Source organism: Durotheca rogersii (assembly GCF_024521655.1).
Source record: "Durotheca rogersii strain YMJ 92031201 chromosome Unknown GGS23scaffold_62, whole genome shotgun sequence".
In the NCBI taxonomy this organism is placed as follows: Eukaryota; Fungi; Ascomycota; class Sordariomycetes; order Xylariales; family Xylariaceae; genus Durotheca; species Durotheca rogersii.
In genome coordinates, this window is record NW_026251293.1 from 25,389 (window position 1) to 52,067 (window position 26,679).

A 26,679-nucleotide genomic window follows, 5' to 3' on the forward strand; every position below is an offset into this window, starting at 1 on the left:
AACTACTATGGGCCTGCTGTACGGCGTGTGGGCATGCTGTTAACTTCCTTTCTTCTTTTGTTAAAGAGAGTAAGGTAGGTAGTAAGGTAAGAAGACAGAGAGCTATGGTAGTTGCATAGATCGTGAGTACAGTACATGTCCGGAGGCAGCGTAGAGGCAGATATCCTCCCAAGTGAAAAGTCTAGCTAGCCGTAGAAGACAGAGGTAAATATATTATATTCCTATTGAAAAATAGAATCAAGTAAAATTTCTCTATATATTATATGATTCTAAGTACTATTACGATGAAAACGTCGTCAAGTTAACATAGTATATTATATATATATAATTAGTATTAGATTAAAAATGAGAGGTGAATTAATAATATATGTATAATATTATAAAATATTAATTAAAAATAAATAATAAAGTAAAATAAACCTTTTAAGATAAAATAAAAATAAAAATAAATAATAAAAGTTTATAAGATATATTTATTATGTGTTAATCTTTATTAATGTTATATTACCTAACTTAATATACCTAATGTCTTACCCAGCATCCCGGTATGATGGCAGGTGCATTTGCATATGTCTCAAGAGGGGACCTAGTGTATAGACTATACTACGAGAGGTACCTCGGAACTATCCCTGCGGGGAGTACCGACGATCACGGTACGCAACATACAACAGACGCGCTTGTGTGTATATGCACTTATTCAATGTCGAAGGGCCACTACTTTACGCATAATACTCTAATGCATCTAACGCCCATATGCACATCACCTGTACATAGAGGTGGATGGATGGATCCCAATGCATCTTACTGCACCTGCATTTTGCATTCGCGTACCGATCCCAAACCAAAACGCGTTCAACCCGTTCCTCACCTTGGCCAACGCCATCTCCTCCCCCTCCTCCCCTTCGTCATGCGCTAGCTATCAATCGCAAAACCTGCCCAGTATGACGGAGATAGCAGTGGGACAGACGATCCGCCTCAGCGACGGCCGCAATGCCACCGTTCGCTTTGTTGGCCAGACCCATTTCGCCGTCGGAGACTGGGTCGGCGTCGAGCTCGAAGACGACAGCGGAAAGAATGACGGCTCTGTCCAGGGCGAGCGCTACTTCGAATGCGCCTTGGGCAGGGGCATGTTCGTCCGGCCCAGCACCGTCATCATTCTACAGCCCGCCCCGCCCCCGAAACCCCCTGCCGGCCCTATTCGAAGAGGATCGCGAGCAAGCACCGCCGCCGCAGGTTCGGTACGGCCAACCTCCATGACAGATGTCTCCATGGGGAAGCGGATGAGCATCAACGCACCGAGCCCCAGTCCTGTGCCTCGCCCGAGGCCTGCCAGCATAGGGAGGGTATGTATAGCGTCATTCAGTACAGCCAGGCCGGTCGCTCCCCATTCTGACCTTGGCCTCGTAGTCTCCCACCAAGTCTCCCACGAAGCAGCTCGGGGCCGGCGCGCCTATTATCGCGAACTCGAGGACCGGAACTCCGTCGAATGCCCGCGTCCCGTCTGTCGGAGCGAGGGTGCGGCCCTCCGTAGGTGGTTCGAGAACCTCCATGGGTCCACCGGCGCTGCCATCTGCCGGACCTAGGAGACAGCTGTCAACCTCATCCGCGAGTGCAAGAGCCGTAGCCGGTGCTACCCGGCCCGCTGCGCCACGGGTCCCGACCGCGCCCGCCCGTGGATCCACCCGTACCTCCACGGGGAGAGTGCGGTCGGGGGACTCCCTGTCGGGCAATTCCGGTGGCAACAGATCGGACCTTGGGTCTCCGCTTAAGAGCGACGGGGAGCTGACGATTAGTCCTGTGAGCTCTAGGACCAGGGCACTGGAGAAACTCACCTCTGCAGGGCCGTCCTCGTCGACGTCCTCGAAAGCACCAACGGGCGCAACGCCGCGGGCGGCTGGGGGCACAGGACCTAATCGACCGGCGGCTAATAACGCTATTGGTCGGGAGAATGAAGACCTCAAGGCAAAGCTCAAAGTTCTCGAGCGAAAGCGACTGGAAGACCGGGAGAAGATGAAGGACATGGAAAGGCTCCAAGAGCAGCTCGACAAATTCGAAAATGTCAACAAGAAGATAGAGAGCAAGGTTCAGACCACAGTGCAAGAGAATATTGGCCTACGGAGGCAACTGAAGGAAGCTGAGGAGCGGCTGGAGCAGATCGAGGCCCTGCAAGCAGAACACGAGAGCGTAATGGAACTGGCGACTTTGGACCGAGAAATGGCCGAGGAAACTGCCGAGGTGTACAAGGCCGAGCTTGAAGCCTTGAAACAGAAAGTGGAGGAGCTTGAGCTCGAGGTGGAAATCCTACGTGAGGAAAATGCCGAATACTCGAAGGGCATGTCTCCCGAGGAAAGGGCAAGCGCCGGGTGGCTCCAGATGGAGCGACACAACGAACGGCTACGCGAGGCGCTGATCAGATTGCGAGATCTTACCCAACAGCAAGATGAGGAGTCGAGGGCGCAGATCAAGTCCCTGGAGAAGGATCTCGAAGAGTTCGACGCCGTCAGGGAGCAGTACCAGATCTCCAAGGAGAAATTACTCGAGTCGGAGACCCGGGCTGAGGACCTTCGGCAGCAGCTCGATGATAATCTCGGCGCTGAGGCCATGATCGAGCAGCTCAGTTACGAAAAGTTGGCTCAGTCGGAGCAGATAAACGAGTTGAAGGCGGTGATAGATGACCTCGAAGCGCTGAAAGAAATCAACGACGAACTCGAAATCAACCACGTCCAGAACGAGAAGGAGATGCAGGAGGAATTGGATTTCAAAGATAGCATCATCACTGAGCAGGCTAGACGAGCTGCCGAGAAAGACGAGGCCATCGGAGATATGGAGTATACGCTCTCCCGATTCCGAGAGCTTGTCACGAATCTCCAGACCGATCTCGAGGACATGCGTGCCTCTCACGCCGTCAACGAGGCTGAATCCGAACAGCTCAATAGCAAATCGAGGGCAATGATGGATCTCAACCAGAAGCTCCAGATCTCGGCTGCGAAGACACAGGTCAAGACTATCGATCTAGAGCTGCAGCGCATGGACGCGCAGGAAGCGCAGCAGCACCTCCAGATCGTCAAGTTGTTCTTGCCCGACAGTTTCAACGTCGACAGAAATTCCGTCCTAGCCCTGCTACGGTTCAGCCGGTTAGCCTTCAAGGCAAACCTGCTACATGGCTTTGTCAAGGAACGCGTCAATGGGCAAGCACACCCTGGACACGAAGACGACGTGTTCGCAGGCTGCGACGCACTGGATAAGCTAACCTGGGTGTCTTCAATGTGCGACCGCTTCGTCAATGCCATCAGCCACTGTTCACTGGAGCAATTTGCGAAGTACGAAGGAGCCCTGTACGAGCTAGAACCTGTCGAGAGGGCCCTGAATGCCTGGATCGACGGTCTGCGGCGCGACGAGCTGAAGGAGAAACAATGTGCGAGCGAGCTACAACGCACCATCGCTGTTATGACCCATCTAGGCGAGGTTCACATCTCGGAGGGACTGGAGAGCTTCGCGGATGAGGTGCAGATGAAGGCGGTTCTGATGCAAAGCCACCTCGAGTCCGCTGCTGCAGCTTTCAACATCATCAAGGATATGGTTCAGAGAGTTGTGCCTGCCAACGGCGACGAGGACGAGCTTGCCCAGCATTTTGCCAAGAAGTCTGAGGCTGTCATCAGTCAGACCCGCAGCGCCAAAGTCGTAGTCAGCAAAGCCGTGAGGTCGTTGGAAGATCTCAGGGCGAGATCTTTAGCTTTGACTCCTGACACCTTGGAAGTTTTTGAGCAATATGAGGCAGCTAGTCAAGAACTCGCAGCGATGTCTCGACAGATCGGCGTGGACCTTCACAAACTGCTAAGTGAAGAAGGTCGCGCAGAGCCGTTCACCTACCCCGAAGTGCAGAATGCGGTCCATCAGACTGTCTTGACAGCTTTCTCGTCCGCAGAATCAGACCTATTCGCAACCTACCTTTCGAAACTTCGGGTCCTTACCAGCCAGATCACCGATCTTGCCGCAGTTTGTGCCGACCTGTCGCAGACGCAGGAGTTCGAGCGGAGCCCGGCGCCATGGATCCTCCGAGCCCAAGAACTCAAGGCTCTTAAGACGATACCGGTTGATGCCGAGGAAGAGCTGCGTCAGCTTAAGGAGCACTACAATGAGGCTCGTCGTACCGTTGCGTTACGTGACGAGAACCTTAGCACGGCCACTCTCCGTATCGAGACGCTCGAGGCCCGCATGCGCGACGCGAACACGAAAGCATCTCGCATTACCGATCTCGAAGCACAGATAGTCGATGCTCAGGACCTCGTGAGCAGCCTCAAGAAGGACATCGAGCAGCAGGACCGCGAAGCCAAGACCCTCGAGGCCGATCGCGACAAGTGGAAGAAGATTGCCGGCGACAGCAGGGCCTTCGGCACCGCCGCCGACGCCGCCGGGGCGAAGGCCGGCCAAGAGCGCGCGGTTGCTACTGCGCGCGAGATGGACGCTCTCAAGGACGACATTGCCAGCTTGCAGGCGGCGGTTCGGTACCTGAGAGAGGACAACTACCGCGCGCGCGTGAAGGAGCAAGCCCGGTACGACTGGCTCGCCGAACCACTGAAGAAGCCCGTTCCCACGGGCGAACAGCGGAAGGCCCTCGTCTCGGCCGAGGCCAAGGACGCGCTAGGCGAGCTGCTGAAGATCGCGACGTCGGCTAAGGTGTACGACCTCAACTCGCTACCCAAGGACAAGATGGCTTGGCGGCCGGCCAAGGTCACGCCGCAGTACCACGCCGCGAAGCAGGCAGAAGACTACGCGGTGTGGCGGAGCTGGCAAGACTCTATCGTCCAGAAGACGAGGGTGGTTCTCAGCGGGGCCCAGCCAGCGAAGAAGGAGTACGACCACGCCAAGGCGATGCGGAAGGCCGCCGCCGCGCGGCTCCATATCCGCCTCCCGGACTTTGACGGAAAGGTGATTCCGGGCGTGCGCGGCGCGGAGGTGCACATCGTAGGGTCCAGGGAGTGGGAAGGGTTGCAGGGACGGCTCACCGCGGCTATATAGCCCGTGTAAATCACGTAAAGGGAGGGGGAGAGATAGGAGGGAGGGGTCTTTTACGAATTATCAGGGGTGGATGTGTGTGTGTGAGAGATACCCTTTATTCTACCTTGTACGACTACGGTCTTTTGACGATATGTAGCATATGACAAAAACCAAAGTCAAATGTTAACATATATTATGAGTTCACCACCTGGACTCCCTGGATGTATTTACATATCAACTGTACCTACGAAGCCTCTCCCATCGGATAGAGTGGACCATTCCCGGTTTTCCTATAATCCCCATAGGCACGCCGATTTGATGCTTGGTGTTCCCGACCTTCCATTTTCCGCTCTCGTACTTTTTTTGCTTCATCCCTTCATGCCCTTGCTTTGCCCTTCTTTCCTTTCTTACTACCGCTACCGCTCTCATTGCCCGGGCCCGGCCCGGCACCGCCGGAGCTACCGCCGAGCCCGCCGAGCCCCTGACCGAGCATGCTCATCATGTCAGCGGGGCTGCCGCCGCCGGCGCCCTGCATCTCGCGCATCATGTCCTTGAAGGCGTTCTCGCTGACGCCGCCGCCGGTCATGGCGGCGCTGTAGGCGGGCAGCAGGTCGCCCATCTTCCAGCCGCGGGGCACGACGGGGCGCGGCCAAGGATCGCTATCGGCCGGGGCGTTGAGGCCGGGGACGCGGACGCGGCGCAGGGCGTCGCTGTGGTCGGTGGTGGGGTGTGCTTGTAGGTACTTGGCGATGAGGATATAGAGGTGGTGCTTGTTCTTGACGTCGGACGAAGCGGGGGCGGGCACGGGAGTAGAGGAGGAGGACTTGCCGGGCAGCTTGATGCGGACGCGGCCCGGGTTGGCCCAGTCCTTGGGGTGGACGCGGTGGGCCTCGAAGACGGGCGACAGGCGCAGCGAGGCGCAGGCGCTCGCGATGTCGCGGGCGAGGGGGTTGTGGACGGCGAGAGACTTGGAAACGCGGCGGCCCTCGGCGCGGGAGCGCGAGGCGTCGAAGTACACCGGGTACAGCATCTGGTAGTCCTTGATGTCGCTGGCCTGGATCTGCTGCGGTTGGGGGAGCATGGTGGGGTGGACGAGGGGCGCGGAGGACGGGGGCGGGGTGGTGGATGACAGCGAGGCAGCGGGTGGGCGGGCAGAGGGGGGCGGGTTTATGGATCGGAGAATTTCGGATTCGGCGAAGTCATCGATGTCGCCCTCGCTCGGATCAGAGAGGTCGCTGTCGGATACTTCTTCTACCCGTGGGTGGGACATGGTTTGGTTCTGAAGGAGGCGTGCTAGATCCCGTCCCTCTATCTAGATGGTTCTTTGTCTGCTCGGATATACCTAGGTAAGTGTAGGCAGGTAAAGTGTTTGCCGGTGTGTATATTCGGCCCCGGCAGGATTGCGTGCCGAGAGATTGGTGAGGCGGTGGGAATTTGAAATTGTTCAGCTCGATTTCGTAGCTTTGGAGTCGTGGTTGAGGTTTTGTGCTTCCGAGATGACTGTCAGAATCGGGTACCTAAGGTACCGCCGGTGGTGCTCATATCATCATGTACCTAAGTATCATACAGGGGGAGGGGGTTCTATCAACACGATCAAGGACCGTTTCTACACCTAGGTATTAGTATTACAGATATACTATTAATAGAACCTCTCTTTTTATATTATAGTAATTTTATTAATTGAAGTAAGTATTTATTATATTATTAATATCATATAAACTTAATATATATTATAATATTAATATAGTATATGTTACAGAGCAGTTGAACTAGCCTATATAAGCCTACATACTGCAAAGCGTAAATGTAAACGTCTACGTTTTATGTAATAATATAAATAATGATTACTTTATTTTAAAATGAAGGTTTATTTTTTATACTATTAATATAGATAATAGTAATAACATATTATTTTAAATTTAATTTACTTAAATGTAATTATAGAAATACGTTTATCAAATCATGATTCTTTTTAAAGGTAAAACAGCCCTTAACATGGTATCGACAGACTCTTATCCTCCTATATAGTAGGTAGGTATTCAGTTAGCGTGGTTCAATGCGCCCGCGAGGGGAGGTCCTTGCGAAAGTACATTGTGGAGGATGGACCCGTCCTCCCTCCCCGGGCCGGTCCGGAAGTAGAGGCGGCCGGCCCGGATATCCAGATTAGGTAACTCTATGAGTTCCCTATTGTATCAACAACAACAACAACCCCCCTTCCCCCCCCCAATCATAGGTATACGCACCACCCAGTCACCAGATCCTCTACGCCATCCGTATTTAACAGAGACAGGTCATGGGAATATTCCGATGCTGCGTTACGAATTCCTAGCATCTAAGGAGTTTACCTACCTTAGCTTTCCGCTGTCTCCTTTCGGTGCGCGCGCGAAGATGGGTGCCCGGAAACAACCCATCCGATTACGCGCCGTACCCTGCGATAGGCTTGATAGTTTGCCCTCATTATCAACTTTCGAAACAGAGGGTAGGCATTCAGCCGCCCCGTGGACACCCTTTTGGATTGTGGACTGGTCGAGTAGAAACTTCGTCTACGTCGGTGACTTGGATAGCGACGATGCCTCTCCGGCGAGCACTCCGATGCGTCCCGTCTCTTACCGATTTACCCCCGATTCGATACTGCTCAAGTGCCGATATCACGGGAAATCGATAGACAGGTAGCGTTGGACAATTTATGGTAATGACATCGCTGCAACACTTGGGTTGGAGAATGTAACTATCATGGTGATTGCCATCCCTCCACCTGCGCCGAAGGATATTTGCCTCGCCGTCGCACCCCGCACCCGTCGGCGATTAGGACACAATCTCTTGGGGGGGATGGACTCACTCGCTACGGATGAGTATAGGCTGAGAGGTATTTATAACACACCCCGTTGCTGCTGTTGTTGGGGTGTGGAGAGAGATGGCGTGGTGCGACGATTCTATCAGCGGCGTAGAGCAGAAAAGCGCAATGTCGGCAGATGTCTCACATCCTGTGGCGGTGCTACAGAATACAACTCGAGCAGAGATTCTAGCATTCATCATACTTCTGGTAAGATCAACCCCGCGAGATGGTACGAGCTCACACCGGCTGAACCACATGGAAAGCTCCTGGCCCTCGGAATTACCAAGGTCATTTACAATGTCTTCTTCCATCCATTGGCCGCGGTGCCGGGCCCTAAGCTATTCGCGATCTCAGCCATCCCCATCAGCTGGTCCCGGGTCCGTGGCACCTCTCCTTATAAGTTCGCCGAGCTCCACGAGGAGTATGGCCCCGTCGTGCGAGTTAGCCCAAACGAGGTCTCTTGCGCTGGCACCACCGCTTTCAAAGACGTCTACGGCCCTCGCTACGGGAAAGGGGGACCGCTGCCCCGCGACACGCGGACCGCGACCCTCAAGGAGATGTTTGGGGCAGTGGGCATGTTTCAGGCCAGCGTACAAGAACATGCGCGCATACGTCGTCAACTCAGCCCTGCTTTCTCCGAGAAGGCCTCACGGGAACAGGAGCCCCTGGTGAGGGGGTATATCAACTCCATGCTCCAAAAGTTGCGCGACGCCTCGGAGCGGGGGGAAGCCGTGGACATAGAGAAGTATACTATGTGGGCAACATTTGACATCCAAGGTGACCTAGTATTCGGGGAGGATGTGTTCGGGTGCATTAGGGAAGAGCGCTACCACCCCTGGATCAATATTAGCATGACCTTCTTTACTGGCAGTGTCTACACCCACGCTCTAAACGACATCTCACCGTGGGCCTTGTGGATCTGGCAGCGATTTCTGACCCCCAAGAGCCTCGTCGACGCGCAGAGTTACCATATAAAAACTACGCTAGACCTCGTAGATAAGAGGATGGCTGCCGGGAAGACCAACCACCCGGATTACATGTCATTTATCGCCGGCGAAAGCAAGGCTGGAGAGATGCTCACCAAGGAGCAGATGTACGCCAACGCCCAAATGCTGGTCATGGCAGGTTCGGAAACGGTTGCGACGACTTCCGCGACCACCCTTTTCCTCCTCCTAACGCACCCAAAGAAGATGGATCGCGTGAAGCGGGAGATTCGATCTGCCTTCGATTCGGATCAGAGCGTCACTGCTGCTTCTGTGGCTCAACTGCCGTATCTCATGGCTGTGATCGACGAGTCTATGAGGGTATGGCCCCCAGTTGCGACGTCGTTCAACCCTCGACAGGTACCATCGGGGGGTTGCACTGTCGACGGATACTTCATCCCCGAGGGACTCTTCGTCGGTATCCATAACCACGCCATCGGCCGTCTAGAGGGCTATTTCAGAGGCGCGAAGGAGTTTGTCCCCGAGCGGTGGCTAGGCGACGAACGGTATAGCAGTGATGCTAGAGGGCTTTTCCAGGTATGTTCGAGCATCTCAAGCCCAGCCAATCGAGCGTAATATATATCAAGGCCAATAACGTGGTCGTAACCGACCCGCGAAAAGTATATACCGATAATGTGTGACGATAGCCATTCAGCTCCGGACCAATGAACTGCATTGGCCTCACGATGGGTCGTATGGAGACCAGGGTTATTCTGGCGAGGCTTATATACAACTTCGATATTGAGCTGATGCCCGAGTGCAGCAGCTGGCTCGAGAATCAGAAGAACTACATCGCATGGCACAAGCCCCCTTTGCTGGTAAAACTAACACGGGTGGACTAGCGGGGCAGCCAGCAAGCATGACAGTCGATCGCAGAGCACTGTCACTAAGCGTATGTTTTGTGGGAAGGCTGACGGCATGACTTTCCGAATCGCTGAGGGGAGGACAGTTCGTTTCCCATGTCTACGTTAATAAGAGTAAAAATATGGAGTTCGAGCCAACAGTCGTCCCTTATCGTTGAGGACCCGTATGCTGTACTCGAGAGCAGCTGTGAGGCGTGATCTACCGCTCACCGTCAGCAACGAGCGGCACCGTTGAGGAGGGTCGATGGGAACCTAGCCTTGCAGCCCATTCAGCGACATTTATCGACTCCCAACATGCACCCCCCACTAGTCTTTGTCACTTCAAGGTCTTGAACGCCTATTGTTAATAACGCATGCAAGAGGTCATTTGACGCAACCGGCACGGCGCCCTCTCCCGGGAGCTGGAACCTCCTCGCCCGCCAAGCAGCCAGCCAGTTGATGTCAGACGTGCAGAACACGACAGCGCCGGTTCGTCGATGTATTCAGCCTGATTGGCTCATGCCTATCCCAGGGAGGTGTCCGGATTATATCATGTGTCACACACACCTACCCACACACACACACACACATACATATATATATATACCTACAGTCTCACATACGCCTCGTTGCTGCCGGTCAGGGATCATAAATCGGGTGGGGTTGGCAACGATAGGAGATAAGCTGCCCTGCGGGGAGCGAATGAGCCAGCCGCCAGTTGCGTATTGTCCCCGGACATGTGTGTATGTACGTCTCCCTTAGTGTGTCTGGCGAAAAGGCGCGGGTTTCCTGGTGTATACACCTAGATATCTGCGTACGGACATCCGCGCGTTGTGAGCTCTGTAGGTGGGGGGGACGTACCCGGAGGTACGATGCTTAGATCTGTCTTCGAGCAAGACAGGGTCGTATCGGCTAGAAAATTGGTAAGAGACCACGTCTGGTTCGGATATCCTAGATGTCCGTACGTGGGTAGCCAAATAGCGTAGGGCCGATGGGCAGCACTCGGTACAATAACATGCACAACCATTCCGAATCGGTAGTGTCATACCGGCCCCTACTCCATCCTAACCATGGGGCCCGGCGTCTATCATCATCTATCCACCGCTGTTGGCGTACCCGTATGTGTATATATGTAGCGAGTTCTTACTCGCTTAGGATAGCGTGGGGAAAATAAATAACTAGGCAGGCCGATGCTTTCGGGCACTGGACTAGATACTCGCTATCGTAAAGTGATCTTATCTGGTCGCTGCCGCAGCGGCGGGGAGAGTGATGTGGGCTTCCCCCTTCTCTAAACGAAGGTCTACCCACCAGGGGCCCCCTACAATATGCAACAATGTGCTAGTTATGTTCGGTGTTTCGTTCGTGGAAGTCCTCTTCCCGTGCCTTTGCGTCCTTGTCAGCGAGTTCATCCGGGCTCGCTATCAGGATTACCAATGTAGGTATAACGAAGACGAGACCCTCGGGAACCCGCTCTCATAGGTCGTCGTATCTGTTGCTTAACACCCCCTGTCCTCCCTTGCCATGTTCGCGTCCTTGACTCGGGTAAGCTAAGACGTGTCGACTCAGTTCAGCCTCTTTCTACACCTTCCGTGTCTGATACCATGCAACCCGCTTGACGCGAGCCTTTCCTGACCATCCGATGCTTAGTGTCCCTTCCGCGAAACACGACTTCTCTCGTACAGACCGATACCGTAGTTTGTCCCGTCTGAACCGTTGACGGCGCTCTCGTCTCCTACGATCGTTACGGGTCATCAGTTTTAGGTATTCTTCCGGCTCTTCTTCGGGAGGCCGGCTTCTCTTCTCGACTTGACATCTCCTTCGGCTAGCCACTTGCTCGCCTTGACAAGCTGAACGACGTTGAGGAACTGCTTCAGAGCCATGATAGGGGCGCTAACCCCAGCCATGATCCAAGGCCAAGTCGAGTCCATCTTGTTGGCACGCGCCATCTCGAGGGCGCCAGCGCTGTAAGGATTGGTGAACAACTGGCGGAGCACTGAGCTGTTAACCTGCGCGCCGGTCTGGATAGCAGCGGCTCTGGTTTCACCCAGTGGCTTGAGGAGCTGGGGCGACAAGAGCGGAGAGGAGAAGGACAGTAAATACAGAGCGATGAAGAAGAGCTCGTTGAGGGCACAGCATACGAAAAGGACGACCTGGATATGGTGAGCGCGATGCGGGGCGATACTCGGGTTCGAAATACCCGAAGAGAAAGAAGACGGACTTACTTTGTTAGTGTAGTAGAGGTTTAAGACCCAACTCCTCGACTTATCCACATTCTTGTGGCTGGTATCTGAGCCGCCCATGGCTAAGGTTGCGTACATGTGCATGTAGTGGCTCGCAAAATCCACCGAAATCAAGCCTTGGAACACGATGGCCCATCTGGGGAAGGCCGAAGAAAGGAATACGAGCAGGCACGAGGTAGTGCATCGATCCGTCACCATGTCTAGAACGGCACCGAACCTAGTTGACTGTTGGAAATAGCGAGCCGCGTAGCCGTCGAGGGCATCGAGAAGGCACGAGATACTGTAAAGGATGGAACATGTCCGTGGGTGTAAGGGCATGTAATAAAGAGAGGCGATCGCTAAGACGATGCGAGAATAGCCTACGCGACATATTAGTACTCTATGCCGCCGACCGTGTAGACGGAGGGGCGGCACGGCGCAAAGCAAGCACACACCGATGATATTGGGCCAGAACAGGAAGATGTTCTCGTGAGGAGTAAACTCGACTCCGGAACGAGAAGAGAGGATAGCTTGGCCGTTGCCGTTGCTCTTGTCGTCCCCGGCGCCTTGGGGGCTAGATTTCGCGTAACTATCAACCGCTTCTGCGGTCCCGGCTGCCTCTGGTGCCAGAGCGGCCTGCCGCCTGGTTTTCCTCTCGGACATGATGGGGGCCTCCTTATCCAGTGCTCAGTAGATAGATGCAGGATACAACAGTTAAGTTGGCGGGGCTGTGGCTGGCACCAGTGGGGGATTGCAGGTCGGCGGCTAGTCGAGCGGCAGTAGATATAGCTATATACTGGGAGGGGGGCGATATTAAGGTGGTGAGATATGATGGTAACCCTCCAGGATAGGTAAATGTCCAGAGACGAGAAGGGGAGGCAGCTTCAAGTGAAGAGAAGAATGGGGATGCGAAGCAGATGCTCGAAGGCGGAGTGTGTTAGCGAAAAGAGGGAATGACGAAAGATATCGAGACAGGCGGACGGATGTGAATATCGTAGGATCTGATGACGGACCGTTCGGTTGGCCCGGGAAGAATGGGGAGAAGAAGATTGAAGGCTCTGGGCAGCCAGGGATTGAGATAATGAGATAATGCTGCGTTAGCACGAGTTAGCTGGAGTACGTAAGGTAGGCACCGAAGGGAGTATGAGGAGGTACCTAATTCTAAGGCTGGCCTTGGGAGGTATTACGCACCTAGGTACCTAGGCAGGCAGATAAGTACCCGGCCTCACCTAAGCGACGTACCTGTAGGTGTAGGCATAGGTACCTAAGGTAGGTAGGACGGTGGGAGATGCCTTAGGTACTTGTACCTACCTCAGGAGGTACCTGTAGAGGAGGTACATAGGTACTCTGTAGATACCTACAGGTACCTACCTACCTACTATAACGGGAGAGGGGGGGGGGGGTCTATCGACAATATGTCTAAAATAAGACCCGAATTATTCTGCGAAGCAGAATAATTCGGGCTTATTTTTAGCGTTTACGCTAAAAATAATAACCTATCCGGAGGATAGAGAGATATGGGAAGTATACTTAGTTTATTTAATAACCATTTTTACGTTTACGAACTTTACTTATAATAAAAAACATAGAAAACGTAAGAAATTATATATAATTTTTAACGGGATTAAAATCTAAGATTAAGAAAGATTAAGAAAGATTAAGAAAGATCAAGAAAGATCAAGAAAGATCAGGAAAGATCAGGAAAGATCAGGAAAGATCAGGAAAGATCAGGAAAGATCAGGAAAGGTTACTGCAAAACAGGTCAGGAAAGGTCAGGAAAGGTCACTGCAAAACAGGTCAGGAAAGGTCAGGAAAGGTCACTGCAAAACAGGTCAGGAAAAGTCAGGAAAGGTCACTGCAAAACAGGTCAGGAAAGGTCAGGAAAGGTCACTGCAAAACAGGTCAGGAAAGGTCAGGAAAAGTCACTGCAAAACAGGTCAAGAAAGGTCAGGAAAAGTCAGGAAAGGTCACGGCAAAATAGGTCAGGAAAGGTCAGGAAATAAGGGTAGAAAACGCGTCAGAAAAGGTCAGGAAATAGGGGTAGAAAACGCGTCAGTAAATATACGTAAGGATTTCAAATTATAAGACTCCATTTATCCCGCCGTTTTTATTAGGTGTACGTATTTTTAGGGACCCATAGCGCGTTTTTTAGCCAGTAAAAATAGAGTTTCCCCCAAATGACCCCTTTACAGGGTTATTTACAGGGTTATTTACAGGGTTATTTACAGGGTTATTTACAAGGCTATTTACAGGGCTATTTAACCCCGCAATTAATCAGCATGGCAGGGGGTTATGCGTATTATAACTATCCTCCGGATAGGATAATACTAACATGGTATGGAAGTAGTCTTTAAATAAGGTAATAATGATAAGCGCTTTCTATAAGTATAAGATACTTATAGTAAGGGTTATAGTACGGATTTTATTATATTTTAATATAAGTATTATAATGTAGTTAGTTTAATAAGATAAATATTTATTACCTTTTTAATATCTTATCGATTCGGACATATATTCTAGCTTGATATTATATAAAACAGCCATTCTATTTTTAGAAAGAGCTACTAGATTAATATGGTATTTATATTGTACCTATGTCGCATCCTTAGTTTAATTCGCTTTAGTATCGCGATGGAAATACTTTTAGCTATAGTGATCCTTTCTAGGGAGGGTAATAGTATGTGACATAGTGTCGATAGACCCCCATCCCCCGTATGGTACCTACCTACCTCCTCTAGATACATGATGTACCTTTAGTACCCGGGCGGTAATGCAGAGAAGCTACCTAACCTAACCTACCTACATAGAACCTTAGGCAACCCGATAGCAGGGACGCGCGTGCCCTAGATATGCAAGGTACTAGCACTACAGCCCACCCAAACAGGACGAGCAACAAAGCATCGGGGCACATCCTTTTAGGTGATTAATAACCAGCCAGTGTACCCGGTGTATATCGGCATGTCCCTCCCCGGTGTTGTCGGACGAGTGGGCCGGTCCCTGAATGAGGCGAGGCAGGCTAGAGATCCCGAGTCCGCCACGGGGCCTCCTCAGGGTTCACCCGGGGACATGGGTTGCTTCCGGTGGCAGTTCCGGTCTTCAAAAGAAACATGCCTGACGTTTCGGGTAGTGTTTACGGCGGAGCGGCAGTCAGACCCCCACTTCACCACAGCCCTCTCTCTCAATTGACAGGTTCCTCCTGACCTTGGGCACAGGCACCGTATACACGCACGCCACGTTACCTAGGTAGGTACCCAAGGCACTTAAGTATACGTACTGACGGTAGTGCTAGGCACCTGGTATGTAAGGTTGTTCCGGTGAAGTCTTATTACAGGGCCCCGAAAACTATATAATGCATGCACGGGTATGGATGCCAGGGCCACCCATGAAGTCTGAAGCATTCAGCTGCGTGGAATAGAGATGTCTATTTCCGTCTCCGTTAAACGATATACTCATACTTACCTAACACAGTAGCATCATACGATAGGACCTGAATGAGCCTTTCGAGTGCTTAAGGAGGTACCCGTAGCATGCTTATACGTTACCTCTAGGTACCTCCCTACTTACTTACTACCTACCTTGGGTACCTACCTACCTCCTAGGTAGGTATGTATCTAAGTACATATAAGTAGGCACATACCTGCCTCCCCCTACAAGCTATACTCGAGGTAGGCATGTACTTAGGTAAGTGCCTGGCTAGGTAGGTACTTAAATGCATGCTGCATTGAAACGATCACGTACATTAAAAGGCAGGCAGAAGTAAGGGAAAGGGGGGGAGACTTTCCCGAGGGACTACGAGTAAACAGGTACATGATAAGTACATACCTGTCACGCTACCTTAGGTAACGTAACCATCCGCATTTTTTTCCCTCTCCCTTCTCGCTTGCCTGTAGGGTAGGTACCTCTCTTACTCTAGGTACTAGCCGCTACGTACATGGTTATTATTTCCAGCAGGACTGGGCCGATTTATGAAGGCGTCGATGCGACTCTGTTGCTTGCCCTCTCCGGTCCCTTGTTTTTTTCCCCTCGAGGTACCAGTATGAAGTACCTTAGGTACCTGGTAATGTCGGACAGGAGGTACCTACCTAGGTAGGTACCTTTTTTTGTATCGCCCTGCTTTGACCTTCGTAGGACACCCTCAAATTCCTTAGGACCTCACTTGCCTCAGGTGCCTTAGGTAGATCATCTGGCCGGTATTGATCCCCTTCTCCTTATCGATACAGAGCGTGCTCGCATATGCCAACCCGACGGGACGAATTTGATTCAGCAGGACCGCGTTCCTAGGAGCCGAAGAATCGCATAACTTCCATCCCTCTACCCCACCTAGCCGTGGTCTCCTACGACTTACTGCTGATTTACCACTGCCATTATTATAGCGTATTTATATATGCCTCGGATTCGATTCATCCCGTGGCCCTGTCGTTGCTAGTCGATATCGCTACGCGCTCCGTCCGTCTCGATAGCCGGGCTAGCCTCGACAGGAGGGCGAACGCCAATTCCACCGACGCCGTCGTTGGCTCCTCGACCCCATCCCCCTATTTTTCTTTTTCTTTTGCGTCCTCCTTCCCCTCCTCGCCCGCCGTTTGCTTCGCCCAACCCGACAAGGGACTGGTCTGTTTTGGCGGGCTTGAATCTGCGGGTTGGTTCCCAGCTGTCTCCGATCTTGATCGCATTCGGACCCGAATCCACTCTCTTTCTCTCTTTTTTTCCCCTTTTCTCTCTGCGTCTCTCTCTCTGCGTCTCTCTCCCTCTCCCTCTCCCTCTCTATTTCTCTCGCTCTCTCTGTTCCATTCCGGTCGCAAACAACCCAAGGAGACAAATAGGCCCGAAACCCCCTTGGTCCCTCGGGCTTGACAGAGGAGAACGAACGGCATAGGCGCCAGAACTGTCGGTCAGTCCCTAGAGTGCCAGAGCGGTCTACCAAGTAGTGTTAGAGGACGGGTCGCCTTACGTTTTCGCTTTCCTGGTAAGCTCCGTCTCTCTCTCCTCTCTATCCCTCCCTCTGCTCTGTCCCTCTGTACGACCGTGTCTCGTCCCTCTCCATCCCTTCCCTTCCTGCCTCCCTCGCTTACTACCTGCCTCCTATATATATATATATGCTACCCTGAGGGGGATTGGTTTGACATATAAGATATAGGTACGAGTATACACACATATATATATATTAATATAAAATCACACGCGCGCGCACACACGCACATACACATACACATATACACACACGCACACACACACGCGCACACACACACACACACACATACACACATACACACACACACACATACACACATATATATATATTAGCATACCTATACATATATTTGTGTATTTATCTGCATATATATAGAATCGCGACTGGGGGCGTCCTGGACCGTGGAATTCCTACTCGATTCTCCCTTGACCTCCCGACTCTCATCCTATCAGATCTGCATTCCCCCTCCCCATACCTATTGTAAATTGACATCATTCAGCTCCACCACGCCCAGGGTTCTCGCCCGACCGTCGACCGCCCCTGACACATCCTCTCGTCGGTAGAGCCTGATCGGGTCACCACGTTTGTCGGCCAACCTACAATTATCCGCGATAGCGTTTCTGGAGTGGTATAAGTCTCAGCCCGTGATCTCGAAGAAGAGAAAGCCGGCGACTTAGGAAACTCCACGGATAAGTCGGTGACCATGTGTGCAGCTCCGGAACGCCACCCGACCTTCAGGGCGAGCTTCGCCGAGAGAGCCAACCACGTCCCTCATCCGTTGTCGAATTACCTCCTCCGATTGATGGAACTCAAGAAGTCAAACCTGTGTTTGAGTGCCGACGTTACTTCCGCCCGCGAACTAATCGCCCTGGCCGATCAGATTGGCCCCTCCATCGTCATACTCAAGACGCACTACGACCTCGTTGCTGGATGGGACTATCATCCGCAGACGGGCACCGGCGCCAAGCTAGGCGCTATCGCTAGAAAACATGGCTTCCTCATCTTTGAGGACAGGAAATTCGGCGACATTGGTAGCACTGTCCAGTCGCAGTATACAGCCGGTACCGCCCGCATCATCGACTGGGCCCATATCGTCAATGTTAACATGATCCCGGGCAAAGCGGCAGTTACGGCGCTTCTCGAGGCAGCCGCGCGATGGCGGTCGCGTGTCAACTACGAGGTGAGGACGTCCGTCTCCGTCGGCACGCCAGTCTCGGATTCGTTCGACGAGAATGGGGAGGAGGGGGAGGATCAACCGGCTCCCTCATCTAAGGAACCGCCTCCGTCGACGAGCTACCGCGGAACCGACCACAGTGGCAGGAAGGGCAGCATCGTATCCATCACCACCTTAACACAATCTTTCGAACCCGTGGACTCGCCGCGCTTTGCCACGGCCATCGCCGAGGGGGACGAGCTCGTATACGCGGGCATCGAGGAACCTCCATGGGAGCGGGGCCTCCTGATTCTAGCTCAGATGTCGAGCGCCGGGAATTTCATGAACAAGGAGTACACACAAGCCTGCGTCGAGGCTGCGAGGGAACACAAAGGTTTCGTGATGGGGTTTGTTTCCCAGGAAGCGCTAAACACCGAGCCGACGGACACCTTCATCTCCATGACACCGGGCTGTCAGCTGCCTCCCGAGGGGGACGAGGAGAATGGGGCGGTTGCAGGCGACGACCTGGGGCAGCAGTACAACACTCCGGCAAGGCTCGTTGGTGACTGCGGTAGCGACATAATCATCGTCGGGCGGGGTATCCTCAAAGCAGCTTCTCCGCAAGCCGAAGCCGAGCGGTATCGAAGGAAAGCATGGAAGGCATACCTCAAGCGGATAGGGCAACAGACGTGAGGACTGATAAGAGCCCTCCATTGCTATATTACAGGGGTACATGAAACAAGAACGATCCTCGTGGTCCTGCGGTGCCCGGAGTTTTTTTTCTTCCCAAAGTTCTCTTTCGGCTTGTACGGGATAAGTCAGTCAGCATTCTGTGGTGGGAGGGGTTGGTGGGATAGACATCGGAAAGGGCCTCGAAAGAAGCCGTGCCAGCCGTGCTGAATGGTAGGGATAAAGTGCATGCATTGAGCCAATCCTATAGGCAGTCGGCCGTGACAACTACGTTCGGGAAGACTTCGCGTGTGTTTCTCACAAGCGGCCGTTCTATATACGGCGATGCATAGATACCTATGGAGATTCGCAGCCTCTTCTACAACGATTAATTAACTATAGCCACCTACCTACCTACCTAGGTACCTACATCTACCTAACCTAACCATACATGACCCCCCCTCCAGACACTGCTGTGTTAGAGGAGAGGTACCTACTAGGTTAGGTACCCAGGTAACCAACCGTACCCACCTGTATTATACCCAGTACAAGGCAAAGCTTACCATGTAGGTACCTAAGGTACTAGAGGTAGGTAGGTACTAGGTATAGGTCATTTAATTGCATGCAGCGGAATTACACCGACTTTGTCGAAGGACGCAACGTCAACCAGCCAGCCCACTTTACTTTGGTATTATATGCCTACATTGCATCCATGCATGTATGCGGCATACCTACCTGGATATGTGCATTCGTTTATTTCTTCTCTCACCAACTTTCCCCCTCTCAGCCTCTGATCGTACCGAAGATTCCTGCCCTGTAAACCCTCTGCCTCGACCACGCCTTGTGCCATGTCCGCCGTCGAAGTGGCAGAGGACGTTACCCAGGTCCAGACGGACCAGAAAGCAAATCATGGCGTCTACGATAAAGCGCCGCCCCGGAAGCGCAGAAGGATCGTCATAAGTTGTACCGAGTGCCACAGGAGGAAACAGAAGGTGATACGGTGGCGCACTTGTGTCGGTTTCCTTCGGACTAGCTGCTAATGCCTCCTACCCAGTGCGATCGGAAGATGCCCTGTACGAATTGTGTGTCGCGGAACAAGGCGGCCGCTTGCCGATATGAGGCTGGGGCGCCGCCTGCGAAGCCTGGCGGGAAAGGATTCCCCCCGAACGGCAGTGACCACGCGCCCGACACCGTCGAGACCGTACCTATCAAGACGGCAGACTTCGGCTACACCCCGAACAGCACGTCCACCCTTGGCATACTGCGCAAGATCGAGGGGGATGGCGAGCCTCTAGAGGGGATGCCGTCGGATAATTTCGATGGGGATCATTACGGGATCCGGGAGCGCTACAAGGCACTGGTCCGTCAGCTGCCGGCCAGGACCTACGTCGAAAAGCTGGCCGATATCTACTTGCGCGACATCAATTGGCAATACTTCAGCATCGACGAGCCCATATTTCGGGAGCTGATGGACAGGTGGTATAACACGCCGTTCAACGTCCTGTCCAACTCGGGCCCGCAAGCCCTGGATCCCATGCTGAGGGCCTTCCCGGCCTTGCTGTTCCAGATGCTAGCCTCTGCCCTCCTATACCTCCCAGAAGGGGTCGGGGAGACCTTCGAGTCGTTGAAGTACACAGGCAATATGACCTTCGACGACTTAGCCTTTGACTACAGCGAGTCGGGCATCTCTATCTCGTCGATCCTAGGTAAGCGTCAGATGTCCATCATCACTGTGCTGGCCGGCTGGGTGCGTGCTTGTTTTCTCAAGTATACCGGCATGGTTACCGAAGCTGTGAGCGCGCCCGCCCCTCCTTCTGCCTTTGTTTCTCCCGTCCTTCTGACTTTCTGGCGAGTGGCATCAAATTGGCACATGCATCCGGGATGCGCAGGAGATCGGCCTACACCGCGACCAGATGGATCCTCAGCCAGGTCCAGACGATTCGACCGAGGATGCTTTGGAGAAGATGTGGATGGCTCAGAGCCGGCGGAGGATCTGGATGATCCTCCTCGGCTGGGATCTACATACCGGCGCCGTCCTCGGTAGGCCCACAAGCGTAGATTATCGTCTAATGAGTCGGAGTCTCCCAGTCGACTCGATCATCCCCAAGGACCGAAAAAGGTCGCCCATAGTACCGCGCGGCGAGGACGACCCTCCAACACCCTTAACGCGAGCGATGTGGTCCTGGGAGTGCCTGAAGTCTCTACGAGACATCCTTAATCTGGAGAAGGAGGGACCCTTTCCCAAGGACTTTTCCAAGGTCGAAAATATACATCGGGACCTGCTCAACCTCCGAGCCCGAATTCCGGCACCCTTTAGACTGGAAACCCCGGACACGCGGTTTGATAACCTCCCGGGGTGCTGGTGGCTGCCCTACACACGACCGATCTTGCCGCAGCTGGTGTCATTTAACATCATGGCGCTGCACCGTCCGTATGTTTTCACGCGCGCCATCAGCCGCCGTGAGGCGCTCCAGGCCAGTTTAGATATGCTGGAAGCGCAGAAGCTGTACTTCGCTATGCTGAAACCACATCAGCACAGGACCTTTACCCTATTCTTCGGCACATTTGACGCGACTATCATGATCGCATCCATCTACATCCTGTTCCCGAAGGAGCACCTAGAGTTGCTACCAAAGGTGAAACAACATTTCGAGTGGGCGATCGAGCGCTTCGAGATGATGGCCGTGCGGAATCGACTCGCTCAAGCCGCATTAGGTGTGCTGCACGCCATTAATATCCGTTTCAAGAAATCCGTCGGCTGCAATTACCAAGCCATGTCAGGCGCCAGCGAAGCATGCAGCACTTGTACGAGCGGTAGCGGCACGGCTGGGAGTTCTTCCGACATTCAGACGCCCAACTCAGTGTCCGAACACTCGTCTTCCTCCTCCCAGAGTCTCGGCCTGTTGAATGCCGGCACCTCATCGACGCTAGCTACGATACCCGAGAGGGGCGCGAGCGTTAGCTCAGGCGCGGGCCTAACGCCGGCTTCAGGGTCCGACAACAACGTATTTGCCAACGCAGACTGGTCGCTGCCGACCGATTTCGACTTCAGCACCATCATGCCCATATACCCGATGGGTGACGTAGCGTACAACGATCTAGTTGCTGTTCCGGGGGACGGGACCTCGATGACGTGGTCGCCCGAGACCTTTACCGGCACGGCCGCCGTCCCGATGGGCAATGGCCTCCCGGCTAACCACGCATTAACGGGTGCCGCGGGAGAGGAGCAGACGCTGTGGCAATTCGGCGGCGAATTCGGAAACGACACACTATGGAACATATTGAACCAGTTCCCCACTTACTAAGCGGGCAGGTAGGTGGATACTAGGCATCACCCGCATCCGACTAAGAGAGGGGTTGTATACATACACGCGGGTTACGGATAGCGAGCGAGACGGATGTAGGCGTTGGGCGCCGCCAAATCGTGGGGGGTGATCGTAAGTAAACCCGCCCGGGGAGCGTCGGGAGCCGATAGCACCAAGGTGCGGGAACGGGAGGAATCCCCAGGGTTAACGGCGCCAGCAGGAAAGGGGGCGTCCCGTCCACAGGACGACAATATGCCGGATGTACTCATATGTGACGGCGTGCGTATAAGGGAGAACACCCGGGTAGCCTAGGGCGGTCGGCCTACCTAGCCTATCTCCACCTAGGGTAGTGAGTGGTTTCTTGGACCATAGCACTACCGCGTGCTGCGTACCTCTAGTAGGTACATATTTGGTGTAGAATCAGCTCGAGCTCAACCCCGGAGGTAGGCGCCCGAGTTACTCCCGTCGACTTGTCCCTTATTGCTACATCTATGTGCGTACGTGTATACACACACCCTGCATCCCAAGTAGCCTGCAGGCCACCTGGCCCGATGCCGTTTCATGCGTTCAACGCATACCTCGGGCCTACCTGCGGCTAGGTACGTGGATGAGCGGGTGCGTATACGTATGAGGGTGTTGGGCGCCTAGTTACGCACTGGGGTCGTCAGGAAGAAGTAATCGCACACCGTTGTCCGTTATATACTGTACAGAGCCTCTCTATGGGCAAATAGGAACGCCTCTCTCCACGGGTCAAGACCATTTCGAGAGACAGCGGGTGGTGTGGATGGGCAGATTCCCTACACCCTAGTCGGCGTGTCCGGGATAAAGTAATCTCGCATATAAGGGGAAGAGGAGATGTGCTAGTCACCGTGATTCAGCAATGTAGACACATGCTTTTTAGCCGGTAGACCTGGCGGGCACCCCCATCCCCGTCTAGCCATATGAGTGTAGGGCGGAGAGACGGATGCTGATCTCCCTAGAAGCGTCTACGGGAAGAATTACCGTAATAAAGTCTGCCTACTAAAAGTTCCCGGTATTGGCGGGGACACGTTTACCCGGAAATAGATGGTATTCTGCCCGTACAAAAGCCAGCAGCTTCTTTAGCTAGCTATTTCCCTCGGACGGATCGACATCTCAAATTGCCCCTAACGCCACAGTCCAGCCACGCCTCTTCCCAACGCTCCCCTCACCCCATCACCACTTTCGCTCACGGAGGGCAATAAAACGAATTAATAGCGGTACGCAGATCCAGGTTCTATTGGGGTTCCCCGGGCTGAGTGGGAAAGGAGTGCCGGTGTGTGCGCGCGCGGGGGGGGAGGGGGGAGGGGGGGGGTTGCCGGCTTTTCGTGTCTATCGTCGTGGGCGTTGTGATACTTCTATACATATATATACGTGACAATCTGCCGCACTCAGGCAGTTGAAGGGGGAGGAGGTAGAGGGCCGATTCGAAACCAATACCTCGCCCACAGTTCCTAGACCTGCGTTATCCTACCTCGCCGAGCCTGCCTTTAGAGTCGATATGCTATTCTCTACCCTCGTCTCGACAACCCTCCTAGCCGCGACGGCTTGGGGCGCGTTATTGACCCAGGTCCAAAATTACAACAATAATGCGACATCTAGGGCACAGATGTGAGACCAATCTCTCCTTCCTTTAGCAACCAGATCCCCGAGCCCCCCCCCCCCCCTAACACATAGGATAGGTACGTATATAGGCCCGACAACGTCGTAGAGAACGCACCTCTGGTCGTCGTGATCCACTCATGCCAGTCCTCGGCGCAATCCTATTTCCAGAATAGCGCGATCCCATGGAAGCAAGGGTCCGACAAAAAGGGCTATATCACTATCTGGCCGAGTTCGCCCAATAGCGGCACATGCTGGGACGTGTCATCGAAGCGGTCACTGACACACCTCGGCGGCGGTGACAGCCAGGCTATCGCTAATATGATACTGTATGCTCTGTCCGAGTATAATGCCGACTCGGAGCGCGTCTACGTTACCGGCGGCAGCTCCGGCGCCATGATGTCCAACGTGCTCGCCGCCACGTACCCCGAGCTTATCAAAGCCGTGTCGCTGTATAGTGGTGTAGCTGCCGGCTGCTTCGTCAGCTCCTCCGGCGGCGTCGCCCAGTGGAACAACTCTTGTAGCGGCGGCCAGTCGCGCGCCACTCCCCAGAAGTGGAAGCAGGTCGTCCTCGACATGTACCCGGGCTACGACGGCCCGCGCCCTAAGATGCAGATATGGCACGGCAGCGTGGACGGCACGCTCGCACCCCAGAATTACCAAGAGGAAATCAAGCAGTGGACAGCCGTCTTTAATATGACCCAGGAACCCACGAGTTCCGTCCAGAATTTCCCCAAGCAAGGATATACCACCAGTAACTATGGAGATTCGGTCCAAGGCATCTATGCTCAGGGCGTGGGCCACAGCGTACCGGCGAACCTGGCGGCAAGCGAGGAATGGTTTGGTCTGTAACACAATGATGGCCTATTGCCGGCTCAATGTGCGATCGGGTTAACGACTAGGTAGTAACCCGCGGTGATATCGGAACCGCCAACGTCAGAATGTATGTAGACCAGGATAAACGTTTTGTGTCATACATACCAAGAAATGTCGTTATCAAAGAGCCTCGAATCTAGCCCCGTCAACCCCCTGCGAATGACTATGGAGGCTGGGTTCATCTAATTTTTCTAGATGGTCTTCCACGCCTGTAAGATGTCATGACGAAAGCTGAGCCGGCCTGCTGCCTATACCACGGCTGTCCATTGGGAGACATAGCCGGCCAGCGGGAGGCCGATATTGAAGGCGGCGACTGCTTCTCTGCTTTTGTCAGCGACGAGCGCTTAATGGCAAGCATGTTTTATGACGGGCCAGATACTGGCTTTGCAACGTCGGGAGAGAATTCGGCAGACTGTCCAAGTGACGACATATCGAACCCGACGTCACCGCGCTCAATGCTCTCCACGGACGCCTTCCGCCTCCACTGGTTACGGTAGGCCCTGACTTCGGATCCCGAGTTGTTGACTAACTTGAGATCTGTATCTAGTCTAGGATCCCGATTCTTCTCGTAGAGATCTAGTTCGCCCGGAGACCAATTACGATTATTTATGATCGTCTGTGCGATTTCAACCTTGTCGGTCATCTTGAGAACCGATTGGGGCACGCGCAAAAGATGTGACCATTCGTCACCAATCTCTCTGCATACCTGGCTGATTTGGTCGTCTGAGATGTCTCGCATCCACCACACTTCCCTTATCAGTTTCGTAAAGCAGAGATAGTAAGCCAATATGACCAGGGCCCGAGGTCGATGTTCTTTTGCCAGCGGAATGAAACTCTTCGGTATAAATGCTATTAAAAAGATCAGCGTGTGCCCTTTCTGATCCCGGCTCATAGGCTTGAAACTCGGAGGCCTCCAAGGCAGGCAGAGGGCTAGTACCGCGATGGTCTGAAGAAGGATACCCAGTATTCAATGTTTAGTACGTACTAAAAAATGTGATAACGCGGAGGTCTAAGATGGGATTGAACCCATGCTCTCTCATCTCCTGATAGAGCGAGCCAAGGTACTTGAGCATGTCGTAATATGTTTGTTCGTGTCCGTAGTCCGCGTCTCCAGGCCGGATCGATGCGATCATGAACAGAAGGTTGTTGGGGATATAGCCGGTGGCCTTCTCCAGATCGACCGGCGGCCGGTAGAAGAGAACCGCCATCCCTGACTCCTGGAGGGCGGCCGGTGAGACGATCTCAAAAATCAAGCCGATTCCGCGCCAGACTTGCATCCAGTCAATAATGTACAGGGATTTCCCTTCCGGGTCCCGAAATGCTTGGCTGCTCACGACGACGATCAGGAGTGAGCATGCTATTAGAGCGGGGTAGTCGGCCGGATTCGCGGCCTCGATGGCATTCCGGTAGCCTTCGAACGCCCTGGCACAGTAATTGGCCGTGCGGTGAGCCTGAATAGGTTGATTCATGCTGCGAAGATGCAACGACGACACTGCCATCAAGCAGTCCATCAGGAACGGGGACCGGAAAGCATGCTCTACGACCTTTACTTGTAGCACATGGTCGACGGCGGCGGAGCGACCGGTCTGGATGGAGAAGTAGTGAAAGCCCCAGGTGGTGTAGAACCACAGCATTTTCATATCTAGAGCATCGACCAATTGACGAGGCCGAAAAAGAGGTTCTGCGACGACGGTACCAGCGTCGCTGCTAGGGGATAAGCCAGGAGAACGCCCCGGAGATGAAGAATTGGGGGTGGAGGGCGAAGACGGTGTTACGGCGGTGCCTGGATATACGCAGGTTTCCTTTCGAAGCCTGCATGCTCTACACGTCGGCCTCCCCTCGTCGCACTTGAGTAGCCGTGTTAGCTTTCATGGGATTATAATAATAGTAATAAGCCCTGTTTAACATTTGCGCCCGCTTACTTTCACTTTACGCCTCTTACACTGCGAACATCCAGCACGCGATTTCTTATGGGGCCGTTTGGCATGATAGGGCCTGTTGGTCGACTCGAAGTTATCGTCAGCATTGATGCCTAAGGACCCCCAACGCGGACGATCCATTTCGCCGATCTAGATAGTCCTTAGTCGTGTCGAGTTAACCGATGTTGGCTACCGAGGAGTCATGGTCAGTTTACTAGAGGGGATCGTATTTGAACGGAAACAGTGGGCTGTAAAGATTTAGGAGCGGTACGTGTTTTGTTATGTAGTCG

At 53.4% G+C, this 26,679-nt stretch overlaps 7 protein-coding genes across 7 annotated transcripts; 4 read left to right on the plus strand and 3 right to left on the minus strand.

Annotated features, from left to right (window-relative positions):
* The first annotated feature begins 811 nt into the window (after window positions 1-811).
* Window positions 812-5,044, plus strand: GGS23DRAFT_590434 (CAP-Gly domain-containing protein). The gene is made up of 2 exons (XM_051517693.1): window positions 812-1,343; window positions 1,408-5,044. The coding sequence occupies exons 1-2, from the start codon at window positions 942-944 to the stop codon at window positions 5,017-5,019; spliced, it is 4,014 nt and encodes a 1,337-aa protein (XP_051367096.1). The 5' UTR covers window positions 812-941; the 3' UTR covers window positions 5,020-5,044.
* Window positions 5,045-6,561, minus strand: GGS23DRAFT_590436 (signal recognition particle, SRP19 subunit). Its single transcript, XM_051517694.1, has one exon. The coding sequence runs from the start codon at window positions 6,266-6,268 to the stop codon at window positions 5,375-5,377; it is 894 nt and encodes a 297-aa protein (XP_051367097.1). The 5' UTR covers window positions 6,269-6,561; the 3' UTR covers window positions 5,045-5,374.
* A 1,231-nt stretch (window positions 6,562-7,792) lies between these two features.
* Window positions 7,793-9,889, plus strand: GGS23DRAFT_472712 (benzoate 4-monooxygenase cytochrome P450). Its single transcript, XM_051514245.1, has 3 exons — window positions 7,793-8,041; window positions 8,098-9,354; window positions 9,465-9,889. Exons 1-3 carry the CDS (start codon window positions 7,913-7,915, stop codon window positions 9,657-9,659), a joined length of 1,581 nt encoding a protein of 526 aa, XP_051367098.1. The 5' UTR covers window positions 7,793-7,912; the 3' UTR covers window positions 9,660-9,889.
* A 1,388-nt stretch (window positions 9,890-11,277) lies between these two features.
* On the minus strand, window positions 11,278-12,678 carry GGS23DRAFT_472604 (CDP-alcohol phosphatidyltransferase-domain-containing protein). The gene is made up of 3 exons (XM_051514244.1): window positions 12,334-12,678; window positions 11,882-12,258; window positions 11,278-11,809 (listed from the first exon to the last, which is right to left on the minus strand). The coding sequence occupies exons 1-3, from the start codon at window positions 12,539-12,541 to the stop codon at window positions 11,417-11,419; spliced, it is 978 nt and encodes a 325-aa protein (XP_051367099.1). The 5' UTR covers window positions 12,542-12,678; the 3' UTR covers window positions 11,278-11,416.
* Window positions 12,679-17,550: 4,872 nt separating this feature from the next.
* GGS23DRAFT_608273 (Orotidine 5'-phosphate decarboxylase) lies at window positions 17,551-21,974 on the plus strand (the record flags this gene model as incomplete). The annotated part of the gene is made up of 5 exons (XM_051520179.1): window positions 17,551-18,689; window positions 18,728-18,729; window positions 19,256-19,257; window positions 19,724-20,461; window positions 20,523-21,974. The coding sequence occupies 5 exons, from the start codon at window positions 17,551-17,553 to the stop codon at window positions 21,972-21,974; spliced, it is 3,333 nt and encodes a 1,110-aa protein (XP_051367100.1).
* A 1,324-nt stretch (window positions 21,975-23,298) lies between these two features.
* GGS23DRAFT_472795 (carbohydrate esterase family 1 protein) lies at window positions 23,299-24,569 on the plus strand. Its single transcript, XM_051514246.1, has 2 exons — window positions 23,299-23,603; window positions 23,675-24,569. The coding sequence occupies exons 1-2, from the start codon at window positions 23,494-23,496 to the stop codon at window positions 24,444-24,446; spliced, it is 882 nt and encodes a 293-aa protein (XP_051367101.1). The 5' UTR covers window positions 23,299-23,493; the 3' UTR covers window positions 24,447-24,569.
* Window positions 24,570-24,831: 262 nt separating this feature from the next.
* Window positions 24,832-26,530, minus strand: GGS23DRAFT_608276 (uncharacterized protein; the record flags this gene model as incomplete). The annotated part of the gene is made up of 3 exons (XM_051520180.1): window positions 24,832-25,319; window positions 25,456-26,317; window positions 26,393-26,530. The coding sequence occupies 3 exons, from the start codon at window positions 26,528-26,530 to the stop codon at window positions 24,832-24,834; spliced, it is 1,488 nt and encodes a 495-aa protein (XP_051367102.1).
* Window positions 26,531-26,679: the final 149 nt, after the last annotated feature.